Raw genomic sequence first — 19,595 nt, 5'->3', positions numbered from 1 at the left:
GATCGGGGAGAAGACAGGGAAAAGTACATTTTCGCGCCGCTACCGCCACTGTAATGTGTGTGTGTGTGTGTGTGTGTGTGTGTGTGTGTGTGTGTGTGTGTGTGTGTGTGTGTGTGTGTGTGTGTGTGTGTGTGTGTGTGTGTGTGTGTGTGTGTGTGTATATTTATCAACATTGCACAATAAAAAATAATTTTTATTCATACATGCGTTTTAATTTTTTTTTTTAAATATTATTTAATAAATTATTAACTCACACAATCTATACACAAACATATACATATACACACACACACACACAGTGACACACATATACAGTACCTTCCCAGCCTGTCGCTCCAGGCAGCACGGACCGTACACACAAAAAGTGTGCGTCACAAGCACGCACGTTCGCACAGGCTATAGAGCAAGCCTCAGGCTGGTCTGTAACCCTGGCTTTCCCCATTATCCTTTAGCAAACAGTGCTTCCACGGCAGACAGAGATTATGAGTAATGACATGCAAATGAGCACAGTGTGTCACTTTTTACTTCTTATCCATCAAACATATGGAAATATATAGGTTCATATTAAGCTGTGAATGAGCCAAAAGGTGTTTTTCCGTGCTGGAAGGGGTCTTGTGGAATAGCACCAGTCACTAAATACTGTATGACTTATTGTGCTTAGATAAGCTCAAATGTATACGTCAGACCCAAGGTCATCTGATACTGTGACGTGTTTTCTGCATTCACAACTGTGTTCTATTGTTCAAATTAAATATATTTACTCAAAACCAATAATTGGTTTATCCGAACAATAAGCCATACAAATGATTTGCACAACGAAAGAACTCTTCTGTCGCTGGAAAATATGGTCACAAAAGACTCTATAGTTCATGAACCAATTGCCAGGTGTTCCAATATATCTTTTGTGAGCAAAGTATTTATAGAAATTAGTTTTTATAAAGCGGAAGAGAAGGCATTTGCCATGAGCACAGAGCTGGAGTAAGAAGCCTGCGTAAAGTACGCTAACGTAAAATAACTCTTGCAAACACAATCTATAATCGATGGAAACGGGTGGCATTCTCTCCTTCGGATGCATACAGTTCTGTATGTGGCAGTTTGCTAGTGAGGTAGTCAACAAATCTGCATCATTTGGTAAAAAAATGAGTGAATACATTTTGTGGATTTGAAAAACTATGGGAGCGATATACAGTATACAGAATAATTAGTGAGAAAATGAATTGAAAAGTCCATTGCGTCAAAAAAATAAATGTCTCACCTAAAATCATTAGCGGAATATGTTGGTACTGTATGTTATTATTTATGTTCTTAACTTTTGGTGCGCGTTTTCTTGTTCTTTGTATTGTGTTGTTTTCATCTACTTGCGTTTGTCTTTTATGCCAAGGAAAACTTGACGGACAATTTTTGTGGTGCATATTTCTTGTTTAATATTAGATATAATTTTCATATCTTCTCCACAGACAACATCTAAACTCTGCTGCCTGTAAACCCACCTCCTAGCGCAAATATTTTCTTTGTGAAACACATGTTGTTGACACACGTGATGCATGACACATCAAAATCTGCTTTATACATTGGCGCACGGACTCATGAATTTGCTACTCTTCTTTGCGTCAGCTGTACAACAAAATAAGTTTTAGCAAACACTTTATACATACAGAAGGCCAGACGGTTCCATATATTGCAATTTATTTTGCTCTTTTCTGTTGAAAAAGGACATTTATCATTTTCTTTTCTAACCTTTTAATAATTTCTATAAAAATAAAAAATAAATCATTATACCATAGTCAGCTATATTGAAATGTGGATATTGAAGTAGCCTGGGCCATTTTAGTGAAAGCATTACTGTTCTATAGGGACATTTTGGGTGCAATGTAAGTGCCATAGCTAAATCGGTTACCTTAATATCGTTATTTACCCCTATTTTGCCTTGGGCTCCCTAACGTTTCTTCCCTTCATATGGACAGAGATTACATCTATTTTTTTTTTATCTTGCTCACTTTTCAAGCCAGGAGGGCATCAAGTGGCTTTTCAGTGTGTTGCTTACCCCTTGGCAGTGGAGTGGTTAAAATATTTGCATTTTTAGCAATGTATTTATCTGTTATTTATTTTTTATTTCGCCGTGTAATTTGTATACGTTCCGAGAATATTACTTACAAGGTAAGAAATAGCACTAAAAAAATAGCCATCTTGTGGTGGCGGGTTATATTTATATTAGTATGTTTGTGTATTGTTTATTAACATAGGGAATCTGACACAAAAATAATGCCATAAAGCTCAGCAAGCATCCCTTGTACATTAATAAAATGTCATTTTTAAATCTAATATATATTAGTTGGTAATAGATAGAGGTGCCCATTTGTCAAAATGCACTATTGCTTAGACTTACTATACTAAATGATGCCTTATGATAGGGGAGCGCAAACTTTTTGAGCTGCGCCCCCCTGCCAGCTCCCCCTCGCTCCCGCGCCCTGCCTCACCTTTTTTGCTGGGGTCAAATGACACAGGGAGGTCACGTGACGTCACGTGATGCCACATGACCCCGTTTCTATTGAGAAACGTCACAGCGTCTGAAACAAGGTAAGTGTTTAGTGTTTCAGGAGCCTCCCGCGATGCCCCGGCATTTAATTAAATGCCTTGGGGAAGTGCCCGCACCCCCCCCCAAAAAAATCCAGCGCCTTCCCTGGGGGTCGCGCCCCCCACTTTGCGCACCGCTGCCTTATGACTTGGTCAAATAAAAGGCCAGTAAGGAGACGTAACCACAAGATGCCTTTTGATGCTCATTGGATGCTGTGTAGCGATTACATGGCTGCGATTTGCCAGAAGGGTCGTTCCACTCTTCCTGCAATGAAGGGTTAGTAAGTATGGTTCAAAGCATAAACATATTTCAAATGTTAGTAATAATTTTATTTTTCATCCTTTCATTGCTCATATAGTGAAAATGTCAGCCTGGTCCCATCTGTGCTCCATATTCCATGAGCTGTGAAGTCGATTACCACTACTGGAGAAGAGATCAGCTCCATTCAGATAAAGAGGACTAACATTTTCTTCAGCACAGGGAAGCAGCTTCAAAGCATAGTGTTGGGTATTAACAAAGGTTGATTTAAATGGTAGTTAACACTGATTGAGCTGCAGTACAGTATCTGTTATCGAAGCTTCATGAGTCCCCCCCTACCATTGAGTCAATAGTTAAAAAAACATTTTTTTAACAAGATATATTGAGGTTTTTAGAGGTGTGGAAGAAAATAAGATGTGAGGGGGGGTTGGGGAGTTACACATATGTGTAGATGAGGTTATACAGCAGCCTAAGAAAAGCATATGAATCATTTCAGTAGTTAGCTATACAGAGACCTCTAAAGTTAAGGGAACTGGGGGAAATCTTTGGCAATTTCGGCTAAATATTGGATGTTTGTTGTTTTTTGTTCAAGCCATTTTTCTTTAGGATTTAAAAGATATGATTACAATTGAAGATGTCTGGAGAGTCTAGTTTTGAGGGGCTAGTTTGTGTTTTATATTACCGTAGGTTGGATATCTACTCTACATGAGGATCACAGCTCTACTGTTGTAGCTGATTCAGGGATTCCAAACTCAGCAGAATGTCTGGTAAGTAACACGGAGCATACTAGTAAGTATTTCCATGGTCATTACCAGGGCTCGACAAATATGCTCACCTGCTCACCCGTACATGAGTTGATATTCGCACCTGGCGAGTAGGGCGGGCGGTAGCAGAAGAGGAGAACTGAAGACCACAGTAGCGGCGCGGCACAGGAGTAAGACAGCTGGAGGCGGGAGAAGCGGACTGAGGACCATGTCAGCGGAGCAGGGCAGCACAAGAGAATGGCCGGGGAAGAGCACGCCCCAGCGGTCCGACCCGGAAGTCTTTAATGACTTCTGGTGTCTGCTGCTGCTACAGCGCAGCTCCTCCCCGGCCATTCTCCTGTGCCGCCCTGCTCCCGCTCACATGGTCTCAGTGCACTTCTCCTGGTCTGCCGCCTCCGCCCGCTGTCTAACTCCTCTGCTGCCCTGCTCCGCTGACATGGTCCTCTGTCCTCTTCTCTCGCCGCCAGCTGTCTTCTTTCTGTGCTGCTCCACTCCCATGGTCTTCAGTCCTCTTTTTCCACCACCGCGATTCACTGTCTTACTCCTCTGCTGCCCTGCTACAACGAACCCAGGTAAGTGAGAGGAAGAGGAGTGAGGTGAGAGGAGAAGGAGTGGGGTGAGAAGAGGAGTGGGGTTACAAGAGGAGGGGGTTGAGAAGAAGAGGAGAAGGAGGGGGTCATAAAAAGTAGGGGGTTGAGAACAGAAGGAGAGGGTGAGAGGAAGTGCACGCTCAGTCATGTTTTTGCCATTGTTTAGGGGGGTGGGGTTGAGTCCCTCTTTCGTCTGGCGAGTAGTGTTTGCATAATTTGACGCGAGCCTGGTCATTACATCTCATACCTTTTTTCTGATTTGTGAGCTTCATCTGATCGCCACCTCCCAGCTATAACACATTTTACCACCGAGAGGATGTGCATGATCAGTCTATCTAGCAATAAATCTAGGCCATCCATTCATCTGTTTAGTAAGAAAACACAGTGGAGATCTGGTTACGTTCAAAGCTAATCTTTTGTTCTTCTCCATACCTGTAAGTTGCTGATCTTTGGACATGACCACCAGATATGGATGCAAGTACCTTAATGTCCACAATCCCTCCAGCAGTATTGAGAATGTGATGGTATGTATGTATGTATATCTTGTTTTATATAGTGCAGACAATGTACTCAGTGCTTTACAAAGATAATACAGTACAGGGAATTATGGAAAAAGTGGGAGTGAAAAAATGGCACACCGTTGCTTTAAAGAAAAAAGTAATCAATATTTTCCTCCTTAGTGCTCACCCTCTGTTGATTCTGGCATCTCAAAACTGGATTCACGTGGACATGAGAAAGTATTGGTAATAGAGGAACCACACAGGAGACTTTGGTTGAGTTAAATAAACTTCTGCTGTATGGTGTATGGTCTGAAAGGACTGGATAGTCCTGAAATGTTACTATATGCATATACAGTTGTGTGAAAAAGAAAGTACACCCTCTTTGAATTCTATGGTTTTACATATCAGGGCATAATAACAATAATCTTAAAGTCTTAAAATGAGGTAAATACAACCTCAGAGGAACAACAACACATGACATATTACACCGTGTCATGATTTATTTGACAAAATGGAGAAGCCATGTGTGAAAAACTGAGTATACCTTATGATTCAATAGCTTGTGGAACCACCTTTAGCAGCAATAACTTAAAGTAATCATTTTCTGTATGACTTTATCAGTCTCTCACATCGTTGTGGAGGAATTTTGGCCCACTCTTCTTTACAACGTTACTTCTGTTCATTGAGGTTTGTGGGCATTTGTTTATGCACAGCTCTCTTAAGGTCCCGCCACAGCATTTCAATCAGGTTGAGGTCTGGACTTTGACTGGGCCATTGCAACACCTTGATTCTTTTCTATTTCAGCCATTTTGTTGTAGATTTGCTGGTGTCTTTGGGATCATTGTCCTGTTGCATGACCCAATTTCGGCCAACCTTTAGCTGTCGGACAGATGGCCTCACATTTGACTCTAGAATACTTTGGTATACAGAGGAGTTCATGGTTGACTCAATGACTACAAGGTTCCCAGATCCTGTGGCTGCAAAACAAGCCCAAATCATCATCCCTCCACCACCATGCTTGACAGTTGGTATGAGGTGTTTGTGCAGATATGCTGTGTTTGGTTTTCGCCAAACATGGCGCTGTGCATTATGGTCAAACATCGCCACTTTGTCCAAAGGACATTGTTCCAGAAGACTTGTGGTTTGTTCAGATGCAACATTGCAAACCTAAGCCGTGCTGCCATGTTTTTTTTAGAGAGAAGAGGCTTTCTCCTGGCAACCCTTCCAAACAAACCATACTTGTTCAGTCTTTTTCTAATTGAACTGTCATAAACTTTAACATTTAACATTCTAACTGATGCCTGTAGAGTCCGAGATGTAACTCTTGGGTTTTTTGCAATTTCTATGAGCATTGCACGGTCTGACCTTGGGGTGAATTTGCTGGGGCATCACACTCTTCGGAAGATTGGCAACTGTCTTGAATGTTTTCCACTTTTGAATATCTTTCGCACTGTAGAATGATGGACTTTAAATTGTTTGGAAATGGCCTTATAACCCTTCCCAGATTGATGGGCAGCAACAATTGCTTCTCTAAGATTATTGTTGATGTCTTTCCTCCTTGGCATTGTGTTAACACACATCTGAATGCTCCAGACCAGCAAACTGCTACAACTTCGGCTTTTATAGAGGTGGTCACACTTGCTGATGATCAATTTATCAAGGGCATTTGATTAGCAGCACCTGTCTGCTACTTAGCATCTTAATTCCTATGGAAGCAGTAAGGGTGTACTTAGTTTTTCACGCATAGCTTCTCCATTATGGCTTTATTTTTGTTAAATAAATCATAACACGGTGTAATATGTCATGTGTTGTTGTATATCTGAGGTTGTATTTACCTAATTTTAAGATCAGCAAAGTCAGACAATTAAAAAGGAAAGGAAATCCCTGCTCCATAGGGCTTACTAAGTAGTATGTTGGGGAGACATACAGAGACAGCAGGCGAGGAAATAAGTGAGGTAGATGGCAGTGCTTTGCCACAATGGTTGGTAGGAGTGACTGTGGGTTTGGGACAGTAGCTATGATTGCAGGCTATAGTGATGCTTTTGAGAGGTGAGTTTTAAGGTTGGTCAGTATTAAATTAGATAGGTTAACACCATTAGCAGGGAAAGTGATGGCAGGGAGGAGTGGGTGAGAGCAGGTATGTGTATGGCGGGGTCCAGGATTAGGAGAGATATCCCCAGCAGCAAGAAGTATGGGTATAAAGAGAGAAGGAGAATAGAGGATTTGCGGGGGTGCTTTTTATAGAGGGGTGTAGAAGTTGGTGTGAAAGAGGTGTGTAAATAGTAGCGTAGTATGGGCACAAGCATAAGTGAAGGGAATGAGGGATGAAGAAATGTGGATAGGTGGGCGGTGGGGAAGGTGAAGAGAACAGAAAAGTTTACAAAGAAGTGAGGAAACTGCAAACAGAAAAGGCAATACAGATGGCATAATGAGATGCAGAGAGAGAGGGAGGAGGAGACAGTTCCCAGGTATTGGAGGATAAGAAGAGTAGGAGTTGAAAGAGCAAGTGAATAAATCAAGCCTGGGAAGGCAGTGTAGCACAGATGATTAAACAGCGGCTTAGAAAGTGAGTCTACAGATAAGTGTAAAAATTGTAAGAGCATTTAGAAAGCCAAGTTCTCATAGTTGCAGGGTTGATGATTGTAACAGGGACTTATCCCTGGTTAAGAGAAACTGACTCTAAATCCAACAGGGAGCTGGTTAATTGCAGACAGGCAATTATCAAGACTTGACCTGGCTAAATTAGAGCTCAAAGAAAAGCCTCCTGTTCGAAACAGAAGAGAGCTTCCTTAGCTCACAATTGGGCTGACATAAGGAGAAGGAGGACTGACCAGAGTTTTTCCTGAGCATACAACTATTCTGACAGAGGAAAGACCAGACTGTTATTCCTGGGAGCGGTTGTACTGCAAAAACCTGCAGCTGGAGAGCTAGAGAAGACTTTCTTATACTGTACATTTCTAGGCTATTTAATTGAAGCCCTACTTACTAGACGCAGGTAGGATGTGCGCGGTGGATATATTTAAGAGAATATTCTCTCTCATCTTTGGCAAAGCAGCTTGAAAGTCCCCGTGGTGTGCCACGTCTCAGACCAGCTGGTGGCGGCAAGATGCCTTTGTCCACACAACAGTCTCCTGTTGTCTCCACTGACTCTCCAATCTCGCGAGAGGGAAGAAAGCCGGTTCCTGTATTTGGGAAATCAGCTGGAGACTGTCTGTCAGTGTCAGCCTCAATATGCTGAACAGATTGGGCTGTGCAAGGTTATTCCTTGTTGCTCCTGCACAGCCCAATCTGTTCAGCGTATTGATGTGGACAATGACAGACAGTCTCCAGCTGATTACCTGAATACCGGAACCGTCTTTCTTCCCTCTCATGAGACTGGAGAGTCAGTGGGGGCAGCAGGAGAGTGCTGCGCGGACACCGCCATCCTTCAGCTCCATTCCTGTGGATCGACATCTTGCCACCACCAGCTGGTTTGAGACGCGGCACACAACATGAACTTTCAAGCTGCTTTGCCACAGATGGTAGAGGATATTCTATGTTGATATGCCCTTTTTTTTGTGGTGTATAATTATTGGGAATTTATTTAATTTGGATAAAACACACACATACACCAGCGTTACCTCGATTAAATTAAGCCTACCAATGATTACCAATAACCGTTCCTCTTTGTCCATTTTACGATGATCTAGTTTGAAAGGGACTTTAGAGCCAATCAGAATTGTTTCCCCTCTTTTTTTGGGGGCGTAGGATAAAATCATAAAAAAATATGAAGGATGATGTCAAAAAGTGCTCTCCTTTCAAGGGGCGAGTTTAGTCCCTTAAATTATAAAGAAATAATACATAGGTTATCAGGATGACATTTATTTTGTCTACTAGTATAATGTATTTAGAGTTGCTGAATTTACCTTCCTTTGTTTGTATGGGGGCAGTGGGAAGTAAAATAAATGGGTGACTAAATGTGTAGGGGAGATTATGTTCATATCTAAGTTAAACATTTAGTTCTGCCAATATGGGTCAAAAACCACAGAATCAAGATTTGTTAAAATAATGGCTTCATGCAGTGCACTCCGACCCTCTGCAGCTGACAGTTAGGGGTCAAACAGCATTTTTTATGTCATGAACCCAAAACAATTCAATAACCTTATTTAGACAGGAAGGTTAGAAACAAGAAAGGGTTAGAAAACAGAGAACTTTAGCAAAAACGTGAACAGAGGTTTGTTTGTTTTTTACTGAAAAAAATTAAATACATTTTCCCTCTGGGATTTAAAAGTTTTGTGTTTCTTGGCATGGCTATTTGTGAGTCCTTTGGTCTTTTGAGATCTAGGTTTTTTTTTGTTGTTGCTGTAAATCAGGTTAATTTGCTGTTCAGGTGCGGAGCACAATGATCATGCAGCCATCTTGGTTGGTGCAGCAAATGCGCCCCCTGAAAATGGTATTTTCAAAATGTCAGTTCCAACTACAGAACCTAAATATGATGAAATACTGTATACTGTATATTACTATCCAAAATAAAGAATATTTTTAACAATGATTTTTAATAAAACCGTTTGATGTGTAATGTTTCAAAATACACTTCAAATCTTAAACTCTACATGGCAATTGTAGTCATTAATAAAACAGGTCAATAGTGACTGTCACAATAAAGTAATTAAGTCAATAAACAGGAGCCTTATTTTTATTTTTTCATTTTTTTTATAAAAACTGCCACATTTTCCCTCTGACATTTTCAATTCCAAGTTGGTATTTGCGGCTGCCAGCCAGAATCAGTGTTTGCTGTTCAAATTACCCTTTGAGCAATACTGTCCAAGAAATTTAACAACTGGTGGAAACACCTTAAAGAGACTGACATTGGCTATCCACCACACAAAATAGAACTACTCATGTGTAACAATTTTTTGCAGATAAAATCTTGCCTTTGTACTGCTTCACAGTTTGATATTTTTGTAACTTAAATTTTATTAGTTTTGAAAACTGCATACAAAAGGCAAGCAATACATAGTGGCCAAAAGAATATTGTTAACATAACCATTTGGCCAGAATTTTTTCTTTGTTGTCAAAATAATACATCAACATAAGCCCAAATATATTAAATTATGGGGGGGGGAGGAAGGTATGGGGTGGGGGGTACCCATCCTTTTTTCCTAGTTAATATTTTTAATGAAGTGTTGCTGCTCTCACCAGTCTGGCCAGGTTGAGGCCTCCTCCGTGGGCTCGGCTCACTCCTACTACTTCTGCGAGGTCTCACAGTATCTGCTTCCGAACCTCTCTTTCTCCCGACCATCACGGGAGAACGCATTTCCCTACTTTCAAATCATGATTGTGGCATTGTTTATCCCAAGGATATCTGTCGTTGTCAGCCAAGGCATCCAGGCTTTTTGGAATTTAGCACCAGAGTCATTAACCAAACTTGTTAATTTTTCCGTCTGGCATACAAACCAAATTCTATTTCTAATTTTGGGTATAAGCTGTTTCCATAATGCCGCGATCTCACGCCTCGTTGGCAAATATATTTTTTGCAAAGCTTTCCCTTTTTGCAACTTTTTCAGTGAAAATTGTTCATTTATGTTCGTGTTACAATGTGAAATGTCTACCTTTGTAAATAAAATACTTTATTTAGTTGTTTAGAGGTATCTAAATTAAATCTTCGGTTGCTCGCATAACATGTTCATGAATAGCATTAAATACTGTATGTTTTATTTTTATTTTTAATGTATCATGGTCCTAGCGAGGCATTTTCGCTCAAAATTCACATCAAAACAGGCATGTCGATGTATCACCTTGGAAATACACATTGACATTTTTTTAATTGCTGAATTACTAGAAGCATGTGATATTATATGTCAGCACTTGTACATGTACTTTTACAAATATTTTTGTACATTAAATTATATCGTTTTTGCCCATCTAATCTGTGGTACTTTTTTAAATATTCTTTCCAGGAGACTTTGATAACTATCTCATTATGCTGTGTATGAACTTTATCCCAAACTGCTTTTGAAAATATGTTAGCTCATTATTATTTATTTATAAAAATGTTTTTCCAGGAAGTAATACATTGATAGTTGCCTCTCGTTTTCACGTATGTCCTGGGTACAGATTTCAAATGTATTATACTAGAGGCGATTTTGAGAGTTTCCGGTAGATGGTTCCAGTTATGGGGTGCACAGTAAGAGGAGAAGTGGCCGGATACTTTGTTGAACTTTGGGACCGTGAACAGACTTTTTGAGTCAGATCTCAAGTGAAAGTGCTGTGTGTTGTAGGGGTGAGGAGCTTGTTCTTGGTTGTCCCTGGCTTCCCTTTAGTGAATAAACAATATTTCTGTTTGCCATTTTTTAATTACTTTGTATATTTGAATATAACTTAAGTCAAACACTATAGTTATTTTTTATTTTTTCTCCCTTTTGTTTTCCCTTTTTCATTTCTCTATTTTTGTTAAATTACATTATTATTAATAGATTTTCTCTGATAGTCAAAATGTATTATTTCACAAAGCAAACATACACCGTGCCAATATATATTCACTGTTAACTTACTATAAATATTCACAACTTGAGTATTTTTTCTGATTGATTTTCAAGCACAGGATGCCAAGTAAAGAAAGAAATAACATCGCAAAATTGTAAATAAAATGTTCTATGCTTACCCATTCAGGGCGGTGGTCAGGTTATAGATTGCTATGCAAATTGGGATATAATAAAAAATTCAACAAAAGTAACTGCAGCATTTTTTATGAGAAAAAATGTATTTAACAGAAAAAGCAAAAATTCCAAAAAGTAACAGGTAATCTTTTAAAAATGTTAAAGCAGAACAGGGTTGGGATTTAGCCATCCCTGTGAAAGTCTTTTATGTCCAATGTTTACCCATGTCAAACATATTTGCACACACATCACTGAATACTTTATTTGTATCTAAGCATTTCTGTTTGTCTTGATTTTACTATCTATATAGTTAAATGCATTCCAGATTCAAGGAAAGGAATGAAAGTACAATGCAGAGAAAGCAATGCCTTAGTCACAAGGATCATTGCTACATAATCCCAAGGGACAGAATATCAAAACCTGCCCACAATATGAAACAAAAATTTAAAAATGGGCAAGCACACCAAGAATAATAATCATTAGGGGAAAATATAATGACTTGGGGAGAAAAGTTCCCTTCCCTAGTAATGCCCAAAACGTAACCATTTGTGGGGAAGTGAACATAAACTTTCCTTTATGTAGTTTTTGAAATATATTAGAAATGTTTGTGGATTTGGCAGAAATCCTTATTTAAATCACCCTGAAGAGTTTCTTAGCAGTCACACTAACACAATACATATTTAGAAAACAACTATTCCAACTATTGGAATGTATTTATTGGTAAAGTTCAAGTTAAGTACAGTATATTTTTATTATTAGTTTAAAGATTTGGAGGAGCTTTAGAGCGCTTGAGGGCTACCACCACTCTAATATTTGCTATTTTGTCTATGGTTGGATGCTAAGGAAGGCATTTTATGATGTGTCTCTAAGGCCTCGGACATGGTGCCGCAGACCGTGCAAACGCGTCTGCACGCTGTGCTAACAGACTGCCTTAAGGCAGTGTTCGTGTCCATGCGGCTTGCGCGGAAGCAGGAGGGGGTGCGTGTAGCGTGAGAAATCAGGTTAACTGATTTCTCAGCGCGACAGACAGGTCACATAAGCGGTTAGCCCAATGAGGGCGAACCAGCTCTGTGACGTCACTAGGAGCGCCCCCATGAACGCCCCCCACGGCCCATCTAGCATGGCCAGGGAAAGCACCCGCTTTCCCACAACCTCCGTGCACTTCCGCTCGGGAGAAGGCACCATGGCCCCAGCCTTAGGGGGAAATTCACTAAGCACTGATGTGGGTATCGCGTTAATTGCTATTAACTCCAATGGCAGGTAATGCCGGACCGGGGTGCAATTACCCACATTGGTGCTTAGTGAATCTCTCCTAAGTGGCAATGTATCAAAGTGTTTTGCCTTTCTTGCGTTGGTTTGTGTCTTGGAAAGGCATGAAGTACAGCATATATTATAACTGGTGCATCTGATTCTCAAACCCAGGATATCTCATATTGGAATTATTTACTTCCACAGCCCTTTGACATCACACATTTTTTTCCACTCATCTTTTATTGAGCTTTTTGCTACAGGAAAGGATGCGGGGAGCTAATGCCGATCGTGCGGTGGTAAAAGCACAGGCTGGGGGGTGCTTATATGAAGCTGTATAGATGCTTTTCAGATCTTCTTCAGAAAAATTTTCTCTCCAAATTTTTTTCTTTTTTTGCAATAGACCAAAGTTGGTAGGTGGATCTGTAATATAAAATTATGATTTATAAACCAATGTTCTGAATCCATGCCCTCAGGAAGCTGGGAAAGAGATTGAGCATTAATTTAACAAATAAAACACATGGATAATATGCAAGAAACTCAACTGATATGGGATAAAATCTCTGTGATCAAGGCAGCACTAAGGCACATCTACTGTCTAAATGGTACATATTTGTCTAAGGGGCTTGCTTATTCAATAATTCCTGAAGCAAAGCTCCCATTGACTTTGATAGGAATTTGGAGCCTTTTGAATTAACTCATACTGTAAATGTTGGGATGTTGGAGAATCGTAGTGGTAAGAACACTGCCTTTGCAATGGGTAAGTTCAGTTTGAATCACAGTGTATACCAGGGGGGGGGGGGCAACTCCAGTCCTCAAGGGCCCCCAGCAGGTCAGGTTTTCGGATATCTCTGCTTCAGCACAGGTGGCTCAATTGGTGGACTGCAGGGTCCTGATGAAGGTCAGGTAAGGGGACCACTGCTGACGTGACCTACTGCATTACTGTGCCATGTAATATTAAGGTACAGTATATTGCATCTACCTTAAAGCTGATGAAGTCAGGCTACAGGTCTTTACCTGAAACAGACCGCCTCCAATAATGAGTGGACTTAAATTTGTGTTTTGCTGAATAAAAGTATTTCCTTTAAAGTGTCCACAACCCATGCAGTTCTCTTTGTGGCACTCATCTACAGCCAGTATGTTTTAACAATATAAAAATCACATATGAGCATGTTCATCTCCTGATATCAAGGGAGCATTTTAGTCCATTTGGTAAATAGATATATTCCAATGCACCAAGTCAAAGAAAAGCATTCTTACAGTCATAACATGAACAAAAATAGCAATACATTAATGCAGATCATGAAAATACAGACACAAGTCGTTATCCACGCAGAGGAGTCCCTTAGTAGTTAAAACATCATGTTTAATCATAATATATTGTATTGTTGTCCATCAATACAATACATCAACACTGTGACAGACATTAGATTAACCGATGATATCACTATAAATCCTTATCAGTTGACCTTCTATTAATAATGTTATATTTATAATGCATTGGAATATGTTCTCTTAAGTACCATAGCGTTTTGAAACACATTTTAATCTCTTTAATTCAAAAAAGGTAGACCAGATTGACCTTCAATTGGATAATCAGATCGCTCAGGAATCCATGCTAGGCACCTTCCATCCCAACTGCGAAGAGGAGGCAAACTGGAATTGCCATGTCTCAGAAAATGATCATCATATAGTGATACTAAGTGCTTAGACTTGGGTTCTCCATGATGTGAAAGTAAATGCTGACTTGGCAGGCCCTGGAACACAACATATGGAACCAAATAATGAATGTAAACATTATCTATATAAAATGTCTTTACCATGTTATGTCACTAGAACAATAGTGAGGTTCCTTTATTTTGTAAGTTGCTAATTTACATCTGAATATTTCTTTCTAAATCAAAAACAAAAAATGCTATCAATAACTAAATAAATATATCAGCAACAATTATTAAAATAATTATTGTCACTTTCTCAAGTCATCCTAAAAATTGACATTTTTTTGCACAAAATGCACTCAAAGAACAATTTCATATAAGACAAGCTTATTGATACATTGAGAGGTATCAGATCACCATTTACTGAAATCAAAGAGTCCTTTTTTTAATCCTTTTATGAAATAGAATTTGTCTGATTTTGCAGAAGGATTTGTGTTTGCTTTATACTGGATCAATGTAAATAAACGTATCTTGAAGCTGTAGTCCAAACAATATCCTACATGTGTTTATTTATTTATTTGTTTAAATAAATCAGTTCTTAACTGTGATAAAAAAACAAATACTAATTACCTTAGCAGAAGCTATACAAGTTGTGGAAGAAATATTACTTTGTTGCAAGTAACAAAGTTACAAGTTGGAACCCGCCAGCTTCTGTCAGCACTAGCAGCTGTGTGAGAGAGCCTGCATATGCTGCCGTGCTGTGTGTGAGGAGAGGAACGGAGATACAGCTGGAGCTTGGACTGGAAGAGGTATTTACTGTTAATAGTTTTAAATTTGCCAGTTTTTTTATTTCAAATTCTCAGCACGCTCCCCCTGCATCTCTGAAAGGTGAATTGGCAAGTTGCCAAAAATTCCGGGCATTACTGAATGAATAATGCCTGGAATTCTAACCAATCAGAGAGTAGGGATTTGAATAATGCCCAGAATTTTACAGCTTTAGCCTATAATATCATTTATTTGTAAAGCACCAACATATTCCGAAGCGCGGCCTATTGGGGTACAGAGATATGTACAGTATATTACATAAATAGAATGATATATCAAGCAAGGACAAACATGCGCAAACAGATGCAGAACGTAATGAGGGCCCTACTCCTGAGAGCTTACACTTTAGAGCGAATAAGGGGCAATGCAGGAACAATAGGTAAAGTGGCTGCTCGTTGTGTGACAGAGGATGCCTCAGGGTGGCGTATGGTTCAGCTGCACAGCTGATCCCATACTGTACCTATGTAACTCTGTATTGATGACTGTTGAGCATTGGGCATCATGCTACATTAAGTTGGATTTCATAAGACAATAATAAGTAGGCTCTGTATTTCGAGTTATCTTTAAGGGGTACAGTTTTTCAAGAGGAACTTCTTTGCTGGCACCTACAGACTTTTGATAGGAAAAAGCGCTTGTGTTGTAACAAAATTCCATGACGGAAGTGAAGACATACTACTACTACTATGCGTGCGCCACACCCGGGCATGCGTAGACCTCAAAGCGCTTCCCTCACATTTGCAGCCCGCTCTGTGCGGCCAGGCTCATCACGCATGCGCAGTGGCAGCCAGGCTCGACGCACATATGCAGTGGTGGACGGGCTTGGCGCACATGCACAGTGGCGGCCAGGCTTACCGCACGAACCCGGCGCATGCGTAGACGTAAAATAAATTCCCATATACAGGTGGGCCCACTCCCATTGCTACACAGTCACACACACAAACAAATAAAATCACACACACACACACACACACAGTGTCACACACACACAGTTTCGAGGAATTCACAGTTAGTATAAATATAGACATGGAAATAGCTCAAATGGGAGAGGGCCGAGTACGCGCGTTCTAAGTCACACTTTTTTGCGTTTTCACACTAAAATTGTGTTTGGATTTTAAATAAAAACATCACCATCACAAATACAATTTCTGTGACAAAACAATGACAAAAGACAAAGAAGTTTCACTTAAAAAGCGCGTGCTCGGCACACACGCACACTTTTTTCTTGTTAAATTTCACACACATAACAGCGGTACTGTTTCTTGATTGGAAAAGACTGCACTCTGCAGTACCACATTAAATCCTGCAGATGACAACATTATTCCATAACTACCAGGGCTTACGTAGAAAGTGTAAGGATGCAGAAATCAACAAAAGTCCTTATTGAGTCTGCTCAATAAGCATAATAATGACTAAACCTGATTTGAGTTTTCGGAAGAACACGAATGTGCAAAATGTTTTAATTTTGTACTGGGGTAGAAATGTCAGAGTATTGAGAGCATTGTGGCTTCTTCATTCTCATCCAGTGTAAAGTTTCTCCTACTTGATTCATATGAACTAAATGTTTTACTACTAGCTGCTTACTGTGAACTCTCTATTTATATCAATACTGTATGCATGATTGTATATTTGTATTCACATTGCGCAAGCAGTGCTTTACAAATAAAAAAAATAAGTTATATTAACACCCTGTATTGTATTAAGTGCAACAAGCATAAAATCAGACAATAGGAAAGAAAAGCGCTGCCCTATAGGCTATGAAAAATATAAATGTATCTACAAATAATTGACTGCTTATACAGCATGGCGTCCCATATGCATTCTGAATTTCACACCTCCATTAAAATGGTCATTGGCTGATGAGTAAATCAGATGAGAATGGAACAGAAGAGTATTTGGAAATGGATTTGCTGTCCAGTAAAACATTACAGCAACATCATAGATAATGAAATCCTGTGGAGGAAATTCTATATCTAATATATCTGCCCTAATGAGGTTTAGGAAAGTATGACCAATCCAGTCATACCCCAAAATACTTTAAAAAAGCAAGAAAAAAAAGGCAGTATTGAGGATTTACAATAGGATAGGGGAACAGTTTGTAAAATTATACATGCAATGTATGCCCAATACCTCCATTCTCTTCATAAAAGATCTTCTCAGGATTTGATCTGGCTTGCTGTCCGGGTAAGAGACAAAGTCTATGTCATAACAACTTTTGGGTTTTGGTAGGCAGCTTCTTTTAAACTAAAAAGCAATATAATGAAAATATTATTATAATATAATAAAGATACATGTGCTAGTAGAAGAGTCTGACATATTCAGAGATGGCAAGTAAGGTGGTACTGATGCAGTGCTTCATTAGACTGAATTCATACCTACTAAATATTTCACAGCAACTATTAAGCATTTCACTAACTATATAACTTCACGTTCTATTCACAGTTACATTGTACAGTACCTGTTAGGGATCAAATATTGGACTGCATAACCTGGTACAGGCAAGTCCTGACGTGTAATATGGACAGTAAAACTTGAAGAGTAATTAAGAGTAATTAAGATATTGTTAGCACACAAAATGAGTCTGCCTTTTTTTTAAGGAACTGTTAACATTCAAAAAGTTATTTTATGAGTGCGTAATTATTTTCTTATTACATTGTATTATATTTACAACTAAATCGACTGATGCTGCTATTTCAGGTTTCTTCCTACTGTAAATGCATTTTATTGCACCACTTGTTATGTAATATTTAGATCAGTCTAAATTACAAAATGCTGACTTTACTGTTACTGTTCAAACATCGGAGATTGTTGGGGCAGTGTAGGAGAGATTTTAATATACATAGAGGGGTGCGCTTATAGGGACAGACAGCATGAATTAAAAAAGTATAACAAATATTGTCAAGTATTTTTCCATGTAGATAACCTAGAAAAATTCATCATATATTCAATAGAAAAAGTCCAGCTGAAAGGAGTCACTTTTTTCTATTTACTTTGCATGCTTTGTCCAAGAATTGCACCCCTTTTACCTTAATACATCACACTTTAAGACTGCTATACAATGGAATATCCCTATATATTAAAATATTACACTTAACCACCTTAAATAGAAACTTACAGACAGAATAAATATGTACAAATGTTATGTCTCTTTAACCCATACCTTTTTTCTTTCTTCTAACCAGTTTCCAATCAGTACTTTGTTTGAGTATTTCTGCTCTATTTTCCATCCTGAAAGAGACCATTTCTTAAAGCTGTCTGAATATTCAGACATAGTTTTATCACAACGGGTGAGTTTTTTTCTTAGTTCTCTTTCAGTGATATGAGTAGGAGTTTGGTGTTTGTAACCGCAGGGGGAATAGTTGCTACTGAATGATCACATTTCGCAGGTCAGAATGTTTACTGTTGTTATGGAAACTGTGCAGATGAATGTAAGCTCATTCCATCCACAGAAAGCTCCACTGCTTTATGTTGTAAAATCTACTTTAACAAAAATTGTTGTGTTTTACTTACACTAACTTACATTGTGTTCATTATAAGAAATTTGAGGAACATCTTTAATTGCATCAATCTACAGAAGAAGCAGAACTAAAGGAACAAAATCAATGATGACAAATACGTCTGAAATGGGAGCTAAGTGTCTCAGTGCAGAGGTTTTGAATCTTCTGAAAGCGTCATCCATTTTAAGGGAATTGGGTTGTCCAATCCAGAAGGGAAGGGCCCAGTAAGATAAGTAAGAATTGTCTGCTTCTTTTTTAAACTAGGGGACAGTCATAGCTTCTCAATGCCATTCCCAGCGCTACTATTTGGATAACCCCTTTGGACACAGGCCTCCCCCTGTGGGATCCTGCACTGCTCTTCTTTTTTTTTTAGGAGCCTAACTTCAGAGGGCACTTCACCAACTGTAAAACAAAGAAGGAGATGCCTACCCTTATACTACTTATTTACATTTCTATATAAAGGTGAGACCCCTCCACTGTCTCTCCTCCTAGGGTCTGTGGATGGTGTTTTTCTCCCCTCCTATTTATAATCTCTCCCCCACTCCGTCTCTAGGCAGAAAAGAGGCGGAGCTAGGCCTCTGCTGAGTCACCTCAGATCAGGTGACCCATCCAGCCTATCCCAGAAACAGGTCACTTTGCAACATACTATCTGAATGGGAAGGTGTTCAATATCTAACTCCTTCAAACCATTTAACCCCTTACACCCATATGGTAATCCAAAAGGGGGTTACCCATCATTTTAGAAAGGAAAGATATACAGGGATATACCAAGTATGTAAACAGTGAAAGCATGTTTATCCTGGAAGAAATCTGATTGCCATTATTCAGGAAAGAATGTCATTTAACCTTATGATTCTTCTCACAATCCAGAGGGGAGCATGGGAGAAAATCAACAAAAGATAATATCTACTGCTGCGGCCAGCTTAATTCTAACATTTGCCCGTAATTTTCCGGGGCTTTTTTCGGCTGGCGCCAAACTTGGCCGCGCGCCAGCCGCATCTTCGCATCTTCCCCTCCCCTCGCGCGCATCTTCCCTGCATCTTCC

The 19,595-nt window shown here is 39.4% G+C and overlaps 1 protein-coding gene across 1 annotated transcript; it reads right to left on the bottom strand.

Moving 5' to 3' along the window:
* Positions 1 to 11,524: 11,524 nt before the first annotated feature.
* On the bottom strand, positions 11,525 to 19,093 carry CFAP107 (cilia and flagella associated protein 107). The gene is made up of 4 exons (XM_075605058.1): positions 18,214 to 19,093; positions 17,184 to 17,297; positions 14,156 to 14,330; positions 11,525 to 12,996 (listed from the first exon to the last, which is right to left on the bottom strand). The coding sequence occupies exons 1-4, from the start codon at positions 18,322 to 18,324 to the stop codon at positions 12,809 to 12,811; spliced, it is 588 nt and encodes a 195-aa protein (XP_075461173.1). The 5' UTR covers positions 18,325 to 19,093; the 3' UTR covers positions 11,525 to 12,808.
* Positions 19,094 to 19,595: the final 502 nt, after the last annotated feature.

Source organism: Ascaphus truei, chromosome 6 (assembly GCF_040206685.1).
Source record: "Ascaphus truei isolate aAscTru1 chromosome 6, aAscTru1.hap1, whole genome shotgun sequence".
Classification (NCBI taxonomy): Eukaryota; Metazoa; Chordata; class Amphibia; order Anura; family Ascaphidae; genus Ascaphus; species Ascaphus truei.
The sequence above is the reverse complement of the archived record's forward strand: the minus strand, read 5'-3'. Positions and strand labels throughout refer to the sequence as shown.